This window comes from Salmo trutta, chromosome 7, assembly GCF_901001165.1.
Source record: "Salmo trutta chromosome 7, fSalTru1.1, whole genome shotgun sequence".
Classification (NCBI taxonomy): Eukaryota; Metazoa; Chordata; class Actinopteri; order Salmoniformes; family Salmonidae; genus Salmo; species Salmo trutta.
In genome coordinates, this window is record NC_042963.1 from 56,390,606 (window position 1) to 56,403,112 (window position 12,507).

At 43.4% G+C, this 12,507-nt stretch overlaps 1 protein-coding gene across 1 annotated transcript in view; it reads right to left on the reverse strand.

Moving 5' to 3' along the window:
• LOC115196591 (growth arrest-specific protein 2) overlaps positions 1-12,507 on the reverse strand; it is a 74,393-nt gene that overhangs the window by 25,431 nt on the left and 36,455 nt on the right. Inside the window, exon 3 of the mRNA XM_029757449.1 lies at positions 6,578-6,717. Coding sequence (XP_029613309.1) covers positions 6,578-6,717 — 140 coding nt within the window. The remainder of the gene's footprint in view (positions 1-6,577; positions 6,718-12,507) is intronic.

Consider the following 12,507-nt stretch of genomic DNA (forward strand, 5'->3'; position numbering starts at 1 on the left):
CTACATCAACAGTTCTATAACAACAGCTTTACATCAACAGCTCTATATCGACAGCTCTATATCGACAGCTCTATATCGACAGCTCTATATCAACAGCTCTACATCAACAGCTCTATATCAACAGCTCTACATCAACAGCTCTATATCAACAGCTCTATATCAACAGCTCTATATCAACAGCTCTTCATCAACAGCTCTATATTGACAGCTCTACATCAACAGTTCTATAACAACAGCTTTACATCAACAGCTCTATATCAACACCTTCATATCAACAGCTCTATATCAACAGCTCTATAACAACAGCTCTACATCAACAGCTCTACATCAACAGCTCTACATCGACAGCTCTACATCGACAGCTCTATATCGGCAGCTCTATATCAACAGCTCTTCATCGACAGCTCTTTATCAACAGCTCTATATCAACAGCTTTATATCGACAGCTTTATATCAACAGCTTTATATCAACAGCTCTAGATCAACAGCTCTATATCAACTCCTTTATATCAACAGCTCTATATCAACAGCTCTATATCAACAGCTTTATATCAACAGCTCTATATCAACAGCTCTATATCAACAGCTCTATATCAACAGCTTTATATCCACAGCTCTATATCAACACCTTTATATCAACAGCTCTATATCAACAGCTCTATATCAACAGCTCTACATCAATAGCTTTATATCAACAGCTCTACATCAACAGCTCTACATCAACAGCTCTATAACAACAGCTCTATAACAACAGCTCTATAACAACAGCTCTATGTCAACAGCTCCATATCAACAGCTGTATAACAACAGGTCTATATCAACAGCTCTAAATCAACAGCTCTATATCGACAGCTCTACATCAACAGCTCTACATCAACAGCTCTATATCTACAGCTCTATATCAACAGCTCTATAACAACAGCTCTATAACAACAGCTCTATATCAACAGCTCTATATCTACAGCTCTATATCAACAGCTCTATATCAACAGCTCTACATCAACAGCTCTATATCTACAGCTCTATATCTACAGCTCTATATCAACAGCTCTACATCAACAGCTCTACATCAACAGCTCTACATCAACAGCTCTATATCTACAGCTCTATATCAACAGGTCTATATCAACAGCTCTATAACAACAGCTCTATATCAACAGCTCTATATCAACAGCTCTATAACAACAGCTTTTATATCCCAGTAGTTTATTACATCGTTCCAAATACAGAGAGGACCTCGAAGCTATAACTCCAAACTGCTCCAAACTACTCCAAGCGGTTTGGAGCTACAGCTTTGAAGTCTTCTCTGTATTTGAGCAGAGATTACTGGGCCTTTTAAAACCAAACGGTTCTGAGTCTGAGCAGAGATGACTGGGCCTTTTAAAACCAAACGGTTCTGAGTCTGAGCAGAGATTACTGGGCCTTTTAAAACCAAACTGTTCTGAATCTGAGCAGAGATGACTGGGCCTTTTAAAACCAAACTGTTCTGAATCTGAGCAGAGATGACTGGGCCTTTTAAAACCAAACGGTTCTGAGTCTGAGCAGAGATGACTTGGCCTTTTAAAACCAAACGGTTCTGAGTCTGAGCAGAGATTACTGGGCCTTTTAAAACCAAACTGTTCTGAATCTGAGCAGAGATGACTGGGCCTTTTAAAACCAAACTGTTCTGAATCTGAGCAGAGATGACTGGGCCTTTTAAACCAAACGGTTCTGAATCTGAGCAGAGATGACTGGGCCTTTTAAACCAAACGGTTCTGAGTCTGAGCAGAGATGACTGGGCCTTTTAAAACCAAACTGTTCTGAATCTGAGCAGAGATGACTGGGCCTTTTAAAACCAAACTGTTCTGAATCTGAGCAGAGATGACTTTTAAAAGTAATAATTAAAAACTAACTGCAGGAGACACTGTGTAACTTCAGATTGTTTAAATGCAATAAAATAAAAAGCCCTGTGAAATAATGAATTGACAAGTCTTGGAGAGAAATTGGCCCCACGTATCCTGTGTAACTCAGGTATAAGTAATAAGCCTGAACTGACTGACTGACTGACTGGCTGACTGGCTAGCTGACTGGCTGACTGACTGACTGGTTGACTGACTGGCTAGCTGGCTGATTGGCTGACTGACTGGCTAGCTGGCTGATTGGCTGGCTGACTGGCCGGCTGACTGGCTAGCTGGCTGACTGGCTAGCTGGCTGACTGACCAGCTTACTGGATGACTGGCTAGCTGGCTGACTGACCAGCTTACTGGATCACTGGCTGTCTGGCTAGCTGACTGGCTGACTGACTGGCTAGCTGGCTGACTGGCTAGCTGACTGGCTGGCTGACTGGTTGACTGACTGGCTAGCTGGCTGATTGGCTGACTGACTGGCTAGCTGGCTGACTGACTGGCCGGCTGACTGGCTAGCTGGCTGACTGGCTAGCTGGCTGACTGACCAGCTTACTGGATGACTGGCTGACTGGCTAGCTGGCTGACTGGCTAGCTGGCTGACTGGATGACTGACCGGCTGACTGGCCGGCTGACTGACTGGCCGGCTGACTGACTACCTTTCAAGTCCAGTCTCTATCCAAACATGATCTATTGACCTCAGAGATACAAATATTTTCCCCCCTATTTTCTTTTAGGGGGAGTGAACAGAATTTCTAGGTCAGACAAGCCCAAATAATCCCAAACCATTTTCACCAGAGTTCCTGTCTCTCTCTCTCTCTCTCCCTCCCTCCCTCCCTCCCTCCCTCCCTTTCTCTCGCTCTCCTAGATCAATAGACTGCTCTATATTCATAAGGGGCCTCCCTATGGCCATTGACCTCAAGTATTTCCACACATCTGTGCTGCTAGCTGATCTACTCACACCAGCATCAGGAGACCCACCACCAGTAGCTCTGTAACAGACTACCACCAGCATCAGGAGACCCACCACCAGCAGCTCTGTAACAGACTACCACCAGCATCAGGAGACCCACCACCAGCAGCTCTGTAACAGACTACCACCAGCATCAGGAGACCCACCACCAGTAGCTCTGTAACAGACTACCACCAGCATCAGGAGACCCACCACCAGTAGCTCTGTAACAGACTACCACCAGCATCAGGAGACCCACAACCAGCTGCCCTGTAACAGACTACCACCAGCATCAGGAGACCCACCACCAGCAGCTCTGTAACAGACTACCACCAGCATCAGGAGACCCACCACCAGCAGCTCTGTAACAGACTACCACCAGCATCAGGAGACCCACCACCAGTAGCTCTGTAACAGACTACCACCAGCATCAGGAGACCCACAACCAGTAGCTCTGTAACAGACTACCACCAGCATCAGGAGACCCACAACCAGCTGCCCTGTAATGGCTCAGACCTCTGTTCAAATACTATTTGAAATCATTCAAATACTTTAAAGCGTTTGCTTTAGTCTGCCTGGAGCGCCAGATGGGCGGGGTTTGCACTTTTGCAACCTGTATTCTATTTCTAGATTCTATTGGTTCCAACCTGTATTCTATTTCTAGATTATATTGGTTCCAACCTGTATTCTATTTCCAGATTCTATTGGTTCCAACCTGTATTCTATTTCTAGATTCTATTGGTTCCAACCAGTATTCTATTTCCAGATTCTATTGATTCAAAACCTGTATTCTATTTCTAGATTCTATTGATTCAAAACCTGTATTCTATTTCTAGATTCTATTGGTTCCATTACACCAGGCAAGCTCAATCAAGCCCAGCTAAATGACTCCAAATTATTTCAAATACTATTTGAGCACTATTAAAAATGTACAACGTAAACTTAATGCTTGGTGTATTTCCCATCAAGGATTCTAACAAAGTTAACCCGTTTCTGTCATTAGACTAGTCGTATGAAACAGCATGGTCAGAGTTTACAAGCTATACACTACCTTCCTATACAGTTTAACAAGCTATACACTACCTTCCCATACAGTTTAACAAGCTATACAGTACCTTCCTATACAGTTTAACAAGCTATACACTACCTTCCCATACAGTTATTCTCACTCTAACTTCCAGCATGTGGCCTCTACTCAAATATGGGGCCCCAGAATGGGGACAGCTTGTACCAATAGCTATATACAGCCATGGTATGACATACCACAGACCTTGCAGAAACAGACTTACTTAAATACCTTTAAAAGAGACATTTTGCAAAGACTCACTAACCATAAAACTGGCCTATCGGGTCATGAAATATCAGTTGCTGCAGGACTACTAGTCTCTTATGTGAAGGTTATTGGCTTTCATCTGGCATAAGAACTGATTTCAGTTCAGCTGACATAAGAACAGATTGCAGTTAATCTGGAATAAGAACAGATTGCAGTTCAGCTGGCATAAGAACTGATTTCAGTTCAGCTGGCATAAGAACTGATTTCAGTTCAGCTGGAATAAGAACATATTGCAGTTAATCTGGAATAAGAACTGATTGCAGTTCAGTTGGCATAAGAACTGATTGCAGTTCAGCTGGAATAAGAACTGATTGCAGTTCAGCTGGAATAAGAACTGATTGCAGTTCATCTGGAATAAGAACTGATTGCAGTTCATCTGGAATAAGAACTGATTGCAGTTCATCTGGAACAAGAACTGATTGCAGTTCAGCTGGCATAAGAACTGATTGCAGTTAATCTGGCATAAGAACTGATTTCAGTTCAGCTGGAATAAGAACTGATTTCAGTTCAGCTGGAATAAGAACTGATTTCAGTTCAGCTGGAATAAGAACTGATTTCAGTTCAGCTGGCATAAGAACTGATTGCAGTTCAGCTGACATAAGAACAGATTGCAGTTCAGCTGGCATAAGAACAGATTGCAGTTCAGCTGGCATAAGAACTGATTGCAGTTCAGCTGGAATAAGAACTGATTGCAGTTCAGCTGGAATAAGAACTGATTGCAGTTCAGCTGGCATAAGAACTGATTGCAGTTCAGCTGGCATAAGAACTGATTGCAGTTCAGCTGGAATAAGAACTGATTGCAGTTCAGCTGGAATAAGAACTGATTGCAGTTCATCTGGAATAAGAACTGATTGCAGTTCAGCTGGAATAAGAACTGATTTCAGTTCAGCTGGCATAAGAACTGATTTCAGTTCAGCTGGAATAAGAACTGATTTCAGTTCAGCTGGAATAAGAACTGATTGCAGTTCAGCTGGAATAAGAACTGATTGCAGTTCAGCTGGAATAAGAACTGATTGCAGTTCAGCTGGAATAAGAACTGATTGCAGTTCAACTGGAATAAGAACTGATTGCAGTTCAGCTGGAATAAGAATTGATTGCAGTTCAGCTATCAATGAAGTGGGTTGGATACTGATACTGTTTTACATGTTTAACAAAAAAGTATTAAAAAAATTGTAAAATAACCTCTCTAACCACATACTAATATTATGTCTAGGTTTCAGATAGATAGGCTAAATATGAACACTATCCTGTGTTATCATAGCTAGGCTAAATATCAACACTATCCTGTGTTATCATAGCTAAGCTAAATATCAACACTATCCTGTGTTATCATAGATAGGCTAAATATGAACACTATCCTGTGTTATCATAGCTAGGCTAAATATGAACACTATCCTGTGTAATCATAGCTAGGCTAAATATCAACACTATCCTGTGTTATCATAGCTAGGCTAAATATGAACACTATCCTGTGTAATCATAGCTAAGCTAAATATCAACACTATCCTGTGTTATCATAGATAGGCTAAATATGAACACTATCCTGTGTAATCATAGCTAGGCTAAATATCAACACTATCCTGTGTTATCATAGCTAGGCTAAATATGAACACTATCCTGTGTAATCATAGCTAGGCTAAATATCAACACTATCCTGGGGTATTCTAGAAGCTTCACGTCCAAAACAATATCCAGATTTTTAATCTGAAGATCTCTGAGGTTATTCCACAATGAAATGACATGGTCTAGGTTGCATTCTTTTGGCATTCTTAATACTCTGAGTCAGAAGTATTTTATTTTGAAGAATTATATTCCAAGGTGGCGGTTAGTCCATGAGTTATTGCAGTAGTATTGTAACATTCAATTCGAGGACAACAAAAAACAACAACAAAGGTATTGGCTGGCAATCTATACTATTTTTTATAAAGATTAGCACTGCATGGGACAACCTAGCCTCAACTAAATCGGTCTGGTTTTCACCACTATGATTCTTAGCCTGGTCCCAGATCTGTTAGTGCCGTCTTGCCACTTTCATGGTCATTGGCATATCAAACAAACCAAGCAACCAAACAAACAAACCACAGGACTTGGCTATAAGGCACAAACAGATCAGGGCTCGTAATCAAAAAGCATCTCAGAGGATTAAGTGCTGATCTAGGATCAGATTTCCCCCCCCTCTGGCCATATAATGCTATTCATTATGATTTAAAAGGTAAAACTGATAATCCTATGTCAGCACTTTAACTTTAAGACACTTTTTGACACACAGGCCCTAGATCAGACTAGATAGGTTTCCCAAAGCTTTGCCGTTTCCTGGACCAGGCAAATGACCAGCCACCTCGCCATTGGTTCTGATTTACTATTCGAGGTCAGCATGATAGTGTGAAAAGGGCATAGGTTTCTCAGTACCTTTCCATTGCCAAGAGGCAGTTCTCCATGGTTCTGAGTCTGGTTCTGCCTGAACTTCTCCTGTAGCGTCTCAGCCAGCTGGCACAGCAGGAAGCCATTGTCCAAACGCTCCATGAAGCTCTCTGCTGTAATCTCCAGACCTGAGGTGGAGAGGGATGTGGAGGGAAGGAGAGCCATTAAATATATGTTAATACTCTGAGATGCTTTTTGATTACGAGCATATTATCTATCTATCTATCTATCTATCTATCTATATATATATATATATATATATATATATTACCATTCAAAAGTTTGGGGTTACTTAAAAATGTCCTTGCTTTTGAAAGAAAAGCACATTTTGTTGTCCATTAAAATAACATCAAATTGATCAGAAATACAGTGTAGACATTGTTAATGTTGTAAATGACTATTGTAGCTGGAAACGGGTGATTTTTTAAAATGGAATATCTACATAGGCGTACAGAGGACCATTATCAGCAACCATCACTCCTGTGTTCCAATGGCACGTTGTGTTAGCTAATCCAAGTTTATCATTTTAAAAGGCTAATTGATCATTAGAAAACCCTTTTGCAATTATGTTAGCACAGCTGAAAACTGTTGTTCTGCTTAAAGAAGCAATAAAACTGTCCTTCTTTAGACTAGTTGAGTATCTGGAGCATCAGCATTTGTGGGTTCGATTACAGGCTCAAAATGGCCAGAAACAAAGACCTTTCTTCTGAAACTCGTCAGTCTATTCTTGTTCTGAGAAATGGAGGCTATTCCATGCGAGATCTCGTACAACGTTGTGTACTACTCTCTTCACAGAACAGCGCAAACTGGCTCTAACCAGAATAGAAAGAGGAGTGGGAGGCCCCGGTGCACAACTGAGCAAGAGGACAAGTACATTAGAGTGTCTAGTTTGAGAAACAGACACCTCACAAGTCCTCAACTGGCAACTTCATTAAAAAGTACCCGCAAAACACTAGTCTCAACGTCAACAGTGAAGAGGCGACTCCGAGATGCTGGCCTTCTAGGCAGAGTTACAAAGAAAAAGCCATATCTCAGACTGGCCAATACAAATAAAAAGATTAAGATGGGCAAAAGAACACAGACGCAGGACAGAAGAACTCTGCCTAGAAGGCCAGCCTCCCGGAGTCGCCTCTTCACTGTTGACGTCGAGACTGGATCTTTAAGCCGAAGATAATTAAGAGTCCAAGTGTGCCGTGTTGGTAAAGGTTCTGCCTATAAGATAATGGTGAAGAAATGTAAGATTTACATTTACATTTTAGTCATTTACCAGACGCTCTTATCCAGAGCGACTTACAGTAGTGAATGCATACATTTCATTTCATACATCTTCTTTTTTTGGACAGTAGCCTACAGTTCCTAAAGCATGTGTGACTGAAAACACTGTATGTCATAAGAGAGAGCAACAAAGACACAGTCTGACTGATAGTGAGGCCATGTGAACAGCTCTTAGACCTCGCATGCTGCATAACATGACACAGTCAGACTAATACAGGCCAGGAGCCATCTGATTCTGCACAGTAATGATACACTCTCCAGAGATCACACACTCACACACACTCACACACTCACACACTCACACTCACTCACACTCACTCACACACACACACACACAGATCAACATGTGTTATTCCTAGTTGACTGGCATCCAGACAACCATTCCTTCTCAGTTAGATCATTCTGACTGCAATAGGAGGTGGCAGGGGGGGGGGGGGGGGGGGGGCGTCTCACTGTGGAAAAGAAACCAGGGGGATTTCTGTCTTCATCTATTTTTCTTTTGGTAGAGAGAGGAGGGGGCTGGAGAAGAAGGAGGGTTAGGGTTTGGTAGAGAGAGGAGAGGGCTGGAGAAGGGGGGGTTAGGGTTTGGTAGAGAGAGGAGGGGGCTGGAGGAGAAGGAGGGTTAGGGTTTGGTAGAGAGAGGAGGGGGCTGGAGAAGAAGGAGGGTTAGGGTTTGGTAGAGAGAGGAGAGGGCTGGAGAAGGGGGGGTTAGGGTTTGGTAGAGAGAGGAGGGGGCTGGAGGAGGAGGGGGTGGGTTAGGGTTTGGTAGAGGGAGGGGGGGCTAGAGGAGAAGGAGGGGGGTTAGGGTTTGGTAGAGAGAGGAGGGGGCTGGAGGAGAAGGAGGGGTTAGGGTTTGGTAGAGGGAGGGGGGGCTAGAGGAGAAGGAGGGGGGGTTAGGGTTTGGTAGAGAGAGGAGGGGGCTGGAGGAGAAGGAGGGGGGGTTAGGGTTTGGTAGAGAGAGGAGGGGGCTGGAGGAGAAGGGGGGGTTAGGGTTTGGTAGAGAGAGGAGAGGGCTGGAGAAGGGGGGGTTAGGGTTTGGTAGAGAGAGGAGGGGGCTGGAGGAGAAGGAGGGGGGTTAGGGTTTGGTAGAGGGAGGAGGGGGCTGGGGGAGAAGGAGGGGTTAGGGTTTGGTAGAGGGAGGAGGGGGCTGGAGGTGAAGGAGGGGGGGTTAGGGTTTGGTAGAGGGAGGAGGGGGCTAGAGGAGAAGGAGGGGTTAGGGTTTGGTAGAGGGAGGAGGGGGCTGGAGGAGAAGGAGGGGTTAGGGTTTGGTAGAGGAGAGGAGGGGGCTGGAGAGGAAGGAGGGGGGTTAGGGTTTGGTAGAGGGAGGAGGGGGCTAGAGGAGAAGGGGGGGTTAGGGTTTGGTAGAGAGAGGAGGGGGCTGGAGAAGGGGGGGTTAGGGTTTGGTAGAGAGAGGAGGGGGCTGGAGGAGAAGGAGGGGTTAGGGTTTGGTAGAGGGAGGGGGGGCTAGAGGAGAAGGAGGGGGGGGGGTTAGGGTTTGGTAGAGAGAGGAGGGGGCTGGAGGAGAAGGAGGGGTTAGGGTTTGGTAGAGGGAGGAGGGGGCTAGAGGAGAAGGAGGGGGGGTTAGGGTTTGGTAGAGAGAGGAGGGGGCTAGAGGAGAAGGGGGGGTTAGGGTTTGGTAGAGAGAGGAGGGGGCTGGAGAAGGGGGGGTTAGGGTTTGGTAGAGAGAGGAGGGGGCTGGAGGAGAAGGAGGGGTTAGGGTTTGGTAGAGGGAGGGGGGGCTAGAGGAGAAGGAGGGGGGGGGTTAGGGTTTGGTAGAGAGAGGAGGGGGCTGGAGGAGAAGGAGGGGTTAGGGTTTGGTAGAGGGAGGAGGGGGCTAGAGGAGAAGGAGGGGGGGTGGGTTCAGGGGTTTTAATGAGTTCCAAATGTTGTAATTGATCCAAGAGGATGGAGGGAGAGACAGGGAGAGACAGAGAGAGACAGAGAGAGACAGGGAGAGACAGAGAGAGACAGGGAGAGACAGAGAGAGACAGAGAGAGACAGAGAGAGACAGGGAGAGACAGGGAGAGACAGGGAGAGACAGAGAGAGACAGAGAGAGAGAATGAGAGAGAGAGAACTTGGGAAATACCCTTTATTCCTGCCTTATTCTCATGCAGTAACACTTTCTATTAACTATCATTTATAAACCGTACATCATTAGTAAATAAATAAACTATTAACAAATGATTTATAAATGTTGTAAAAGATTAGTACATTATTAGCAACTATATTAGTTAAAAATTCACAAATCAATATATTTACTAATAATGTACTAGTTTTACAAACATTTATAAATAATTATAAATAATTTGTTAATATTTAGTTAATTATTTACTAATGACCTGGCTTATAAAGCATACTTAATCTAAAGTGTTACCATCCCCTGGGCCCTCATCAGAGAACTGCTGCTTTCAAAGCAAATCTGAGATTTACATTTTTAATTTAACCTTTATTTAACAAGGCGAGTCAGATAAGAACAAATTCTTATTTACAATGACGGCCTACCGGGGAACAGTGGGTTAACTGCCTTGTTCAGGGGGCAGAACGACAGATTTTTACCTTGTCAGTTCTGGGATTCAATCCAGCAACCTTTCGGTTTACTGGCCCAACGTTCTAACCACTCTAGCCAAAGTACATATATTATATGTCTTGTTTATTGAGGCCTTTTCAAACATATGTACAGGATTAAGAACAAAAAACATTTTTTTTTAAAGTGAGAAGTAGGCATTGGTCTGTAGGCATTGGTCTGAAGCCGAAAAAGAAAGGAAATTCACATGAGCACCACAATGCCTACCACCCATGCTCTACCAAGGTTTTTCAGCACACAACTTTAGCTTACGTTGACCTAAGTTGCTCTATTGTATTTCAATCAATCTGTAGTATTCAAACCTTCTCAAAACAGCCGAATTCATACTCTTAGAGGAAGTGATCCACAAATTTTTTTTGATTTGTACTGTATCAGACTTGAATTTCAATAGAGATAAAAGCTCTAATCAAATCCAGACATATTAATATGCTTTAGAACAATACTTCTGGTTTGGGCTGGAAAGTGATTATTCGCGGGATGGAACGTTTGTAAAATACCAGGAAAATATTCAACTCGAGTCTGTAGCTCATTGTTTCGATGTTTAGGGTTGCTGATGAACCATGATGTGCAGGTATAATCATAGTGACATTGGACTAGTGCACTTACAAGTGTCTTTGGGGTTTTCGAAAGAAAACTAAAGTGCGGTCTAAGGCACTGCATCTCAGTGCAAGAGGCTTCACTACAGTCCCTGGTTCGAATCCGTGATAGGGAGTCCCATAGGGCGTCGTCCGGGTTTGGCCAGGGTATGCAGTCATTGTAAATAAGAATATTTAAATAATTTTTCCACAGGTGGACTCCGATGAAGTTGTAGAAACATCTCAAGGATGATCAATGGAAACTGGATGCACCTGAGCTCAATTTCGAGGCTCATTGCAAAGGGTCTGAATACTTACGAAAATAAGGTATTTATGTCTTTTTCCACATTTTGTTACGTTAAAGCCTTATTCTAAAATGGATTAAATAAATACAAATCCTCATCAATCTACACACAATACTCCATAATGACATCACAATACTCCATAATGACATCACAATACCCCATAATGACATCACAATATCCCATAATGACATCACAATACCCCATAATGAGAAAACGAAAACAGGTTTTTAGAAATGTTTGAGGATCTAGGGACCTATGCCAAATCTTTTCAGTCTCCTGAGGGGCAAAAGGCATTGTCGTGCCCTCTACACGACTTTGTTGTTGTGTTTGGACCATGATAGTTCGTTGGTGATGTGGACACCAAGGAACTTGACACTCTTGACCCGCTCCACTACAGCCCTGTCGATGTTAATGGGTGCCTATTCGGCCCTCCTTTTCCTGTACTTCACAATCATCACTTTTGCCTTGCTCACGTCGAGGGAGAGGCTGTTGTTCTGGCACCACACTGCCAGGTCTCTGACCTCCTCCCTTTAGTCTCATCGTTGTCGGTGATCAGGCCTACCACCGTTGTGTCGTCAGAGTTCTGCTTGGCCACACAGTCGTGGGTGAACATGGAGTACAGGAGGGGACTAAACACGCACCCCTGAGGGGTCCCCGTGTTGAGGATCATGAACTCATTATCTTGACAGTCTGTTTAAATGGACAGTCTGGTGATGACAGTAAGCTTTTGTTGTTCTTCATTCACTCTACTAATAGAATGTTTTTTTTATCTTGCTTGTTAAAATGTAATTGTCTAAAACAGTTGATGTGTTGAAAACAGTCCCATAGCTAACCAAGTTTGTAAGCATTGCCGTTTTCTTTTGACTGTGAAAAGATCGCACAAGCAAGCAAAGATGTTGATGTTAACCTGGGTACACCTGCACTTCCTGACAACTTTTTACCTGGATGGCGACTTCAGGTTTTCGGGAATACATTGAAAGCACCTGGACACTGTGTTAATCAAATTTGGATTATAATGGCAAGAAGAAAATGTAATTGAAAGAGGAAGGAGCGTACTGAATCAATGTATACGGTAAGAGACCTTTATATCTCAGCGTTTTAGAACAGCTGAGATTCGGCTGAAAAGATGTTGTTAGCATGGTCAGAAATGCTACAAAAAGGTAGCACATCATTGGTTC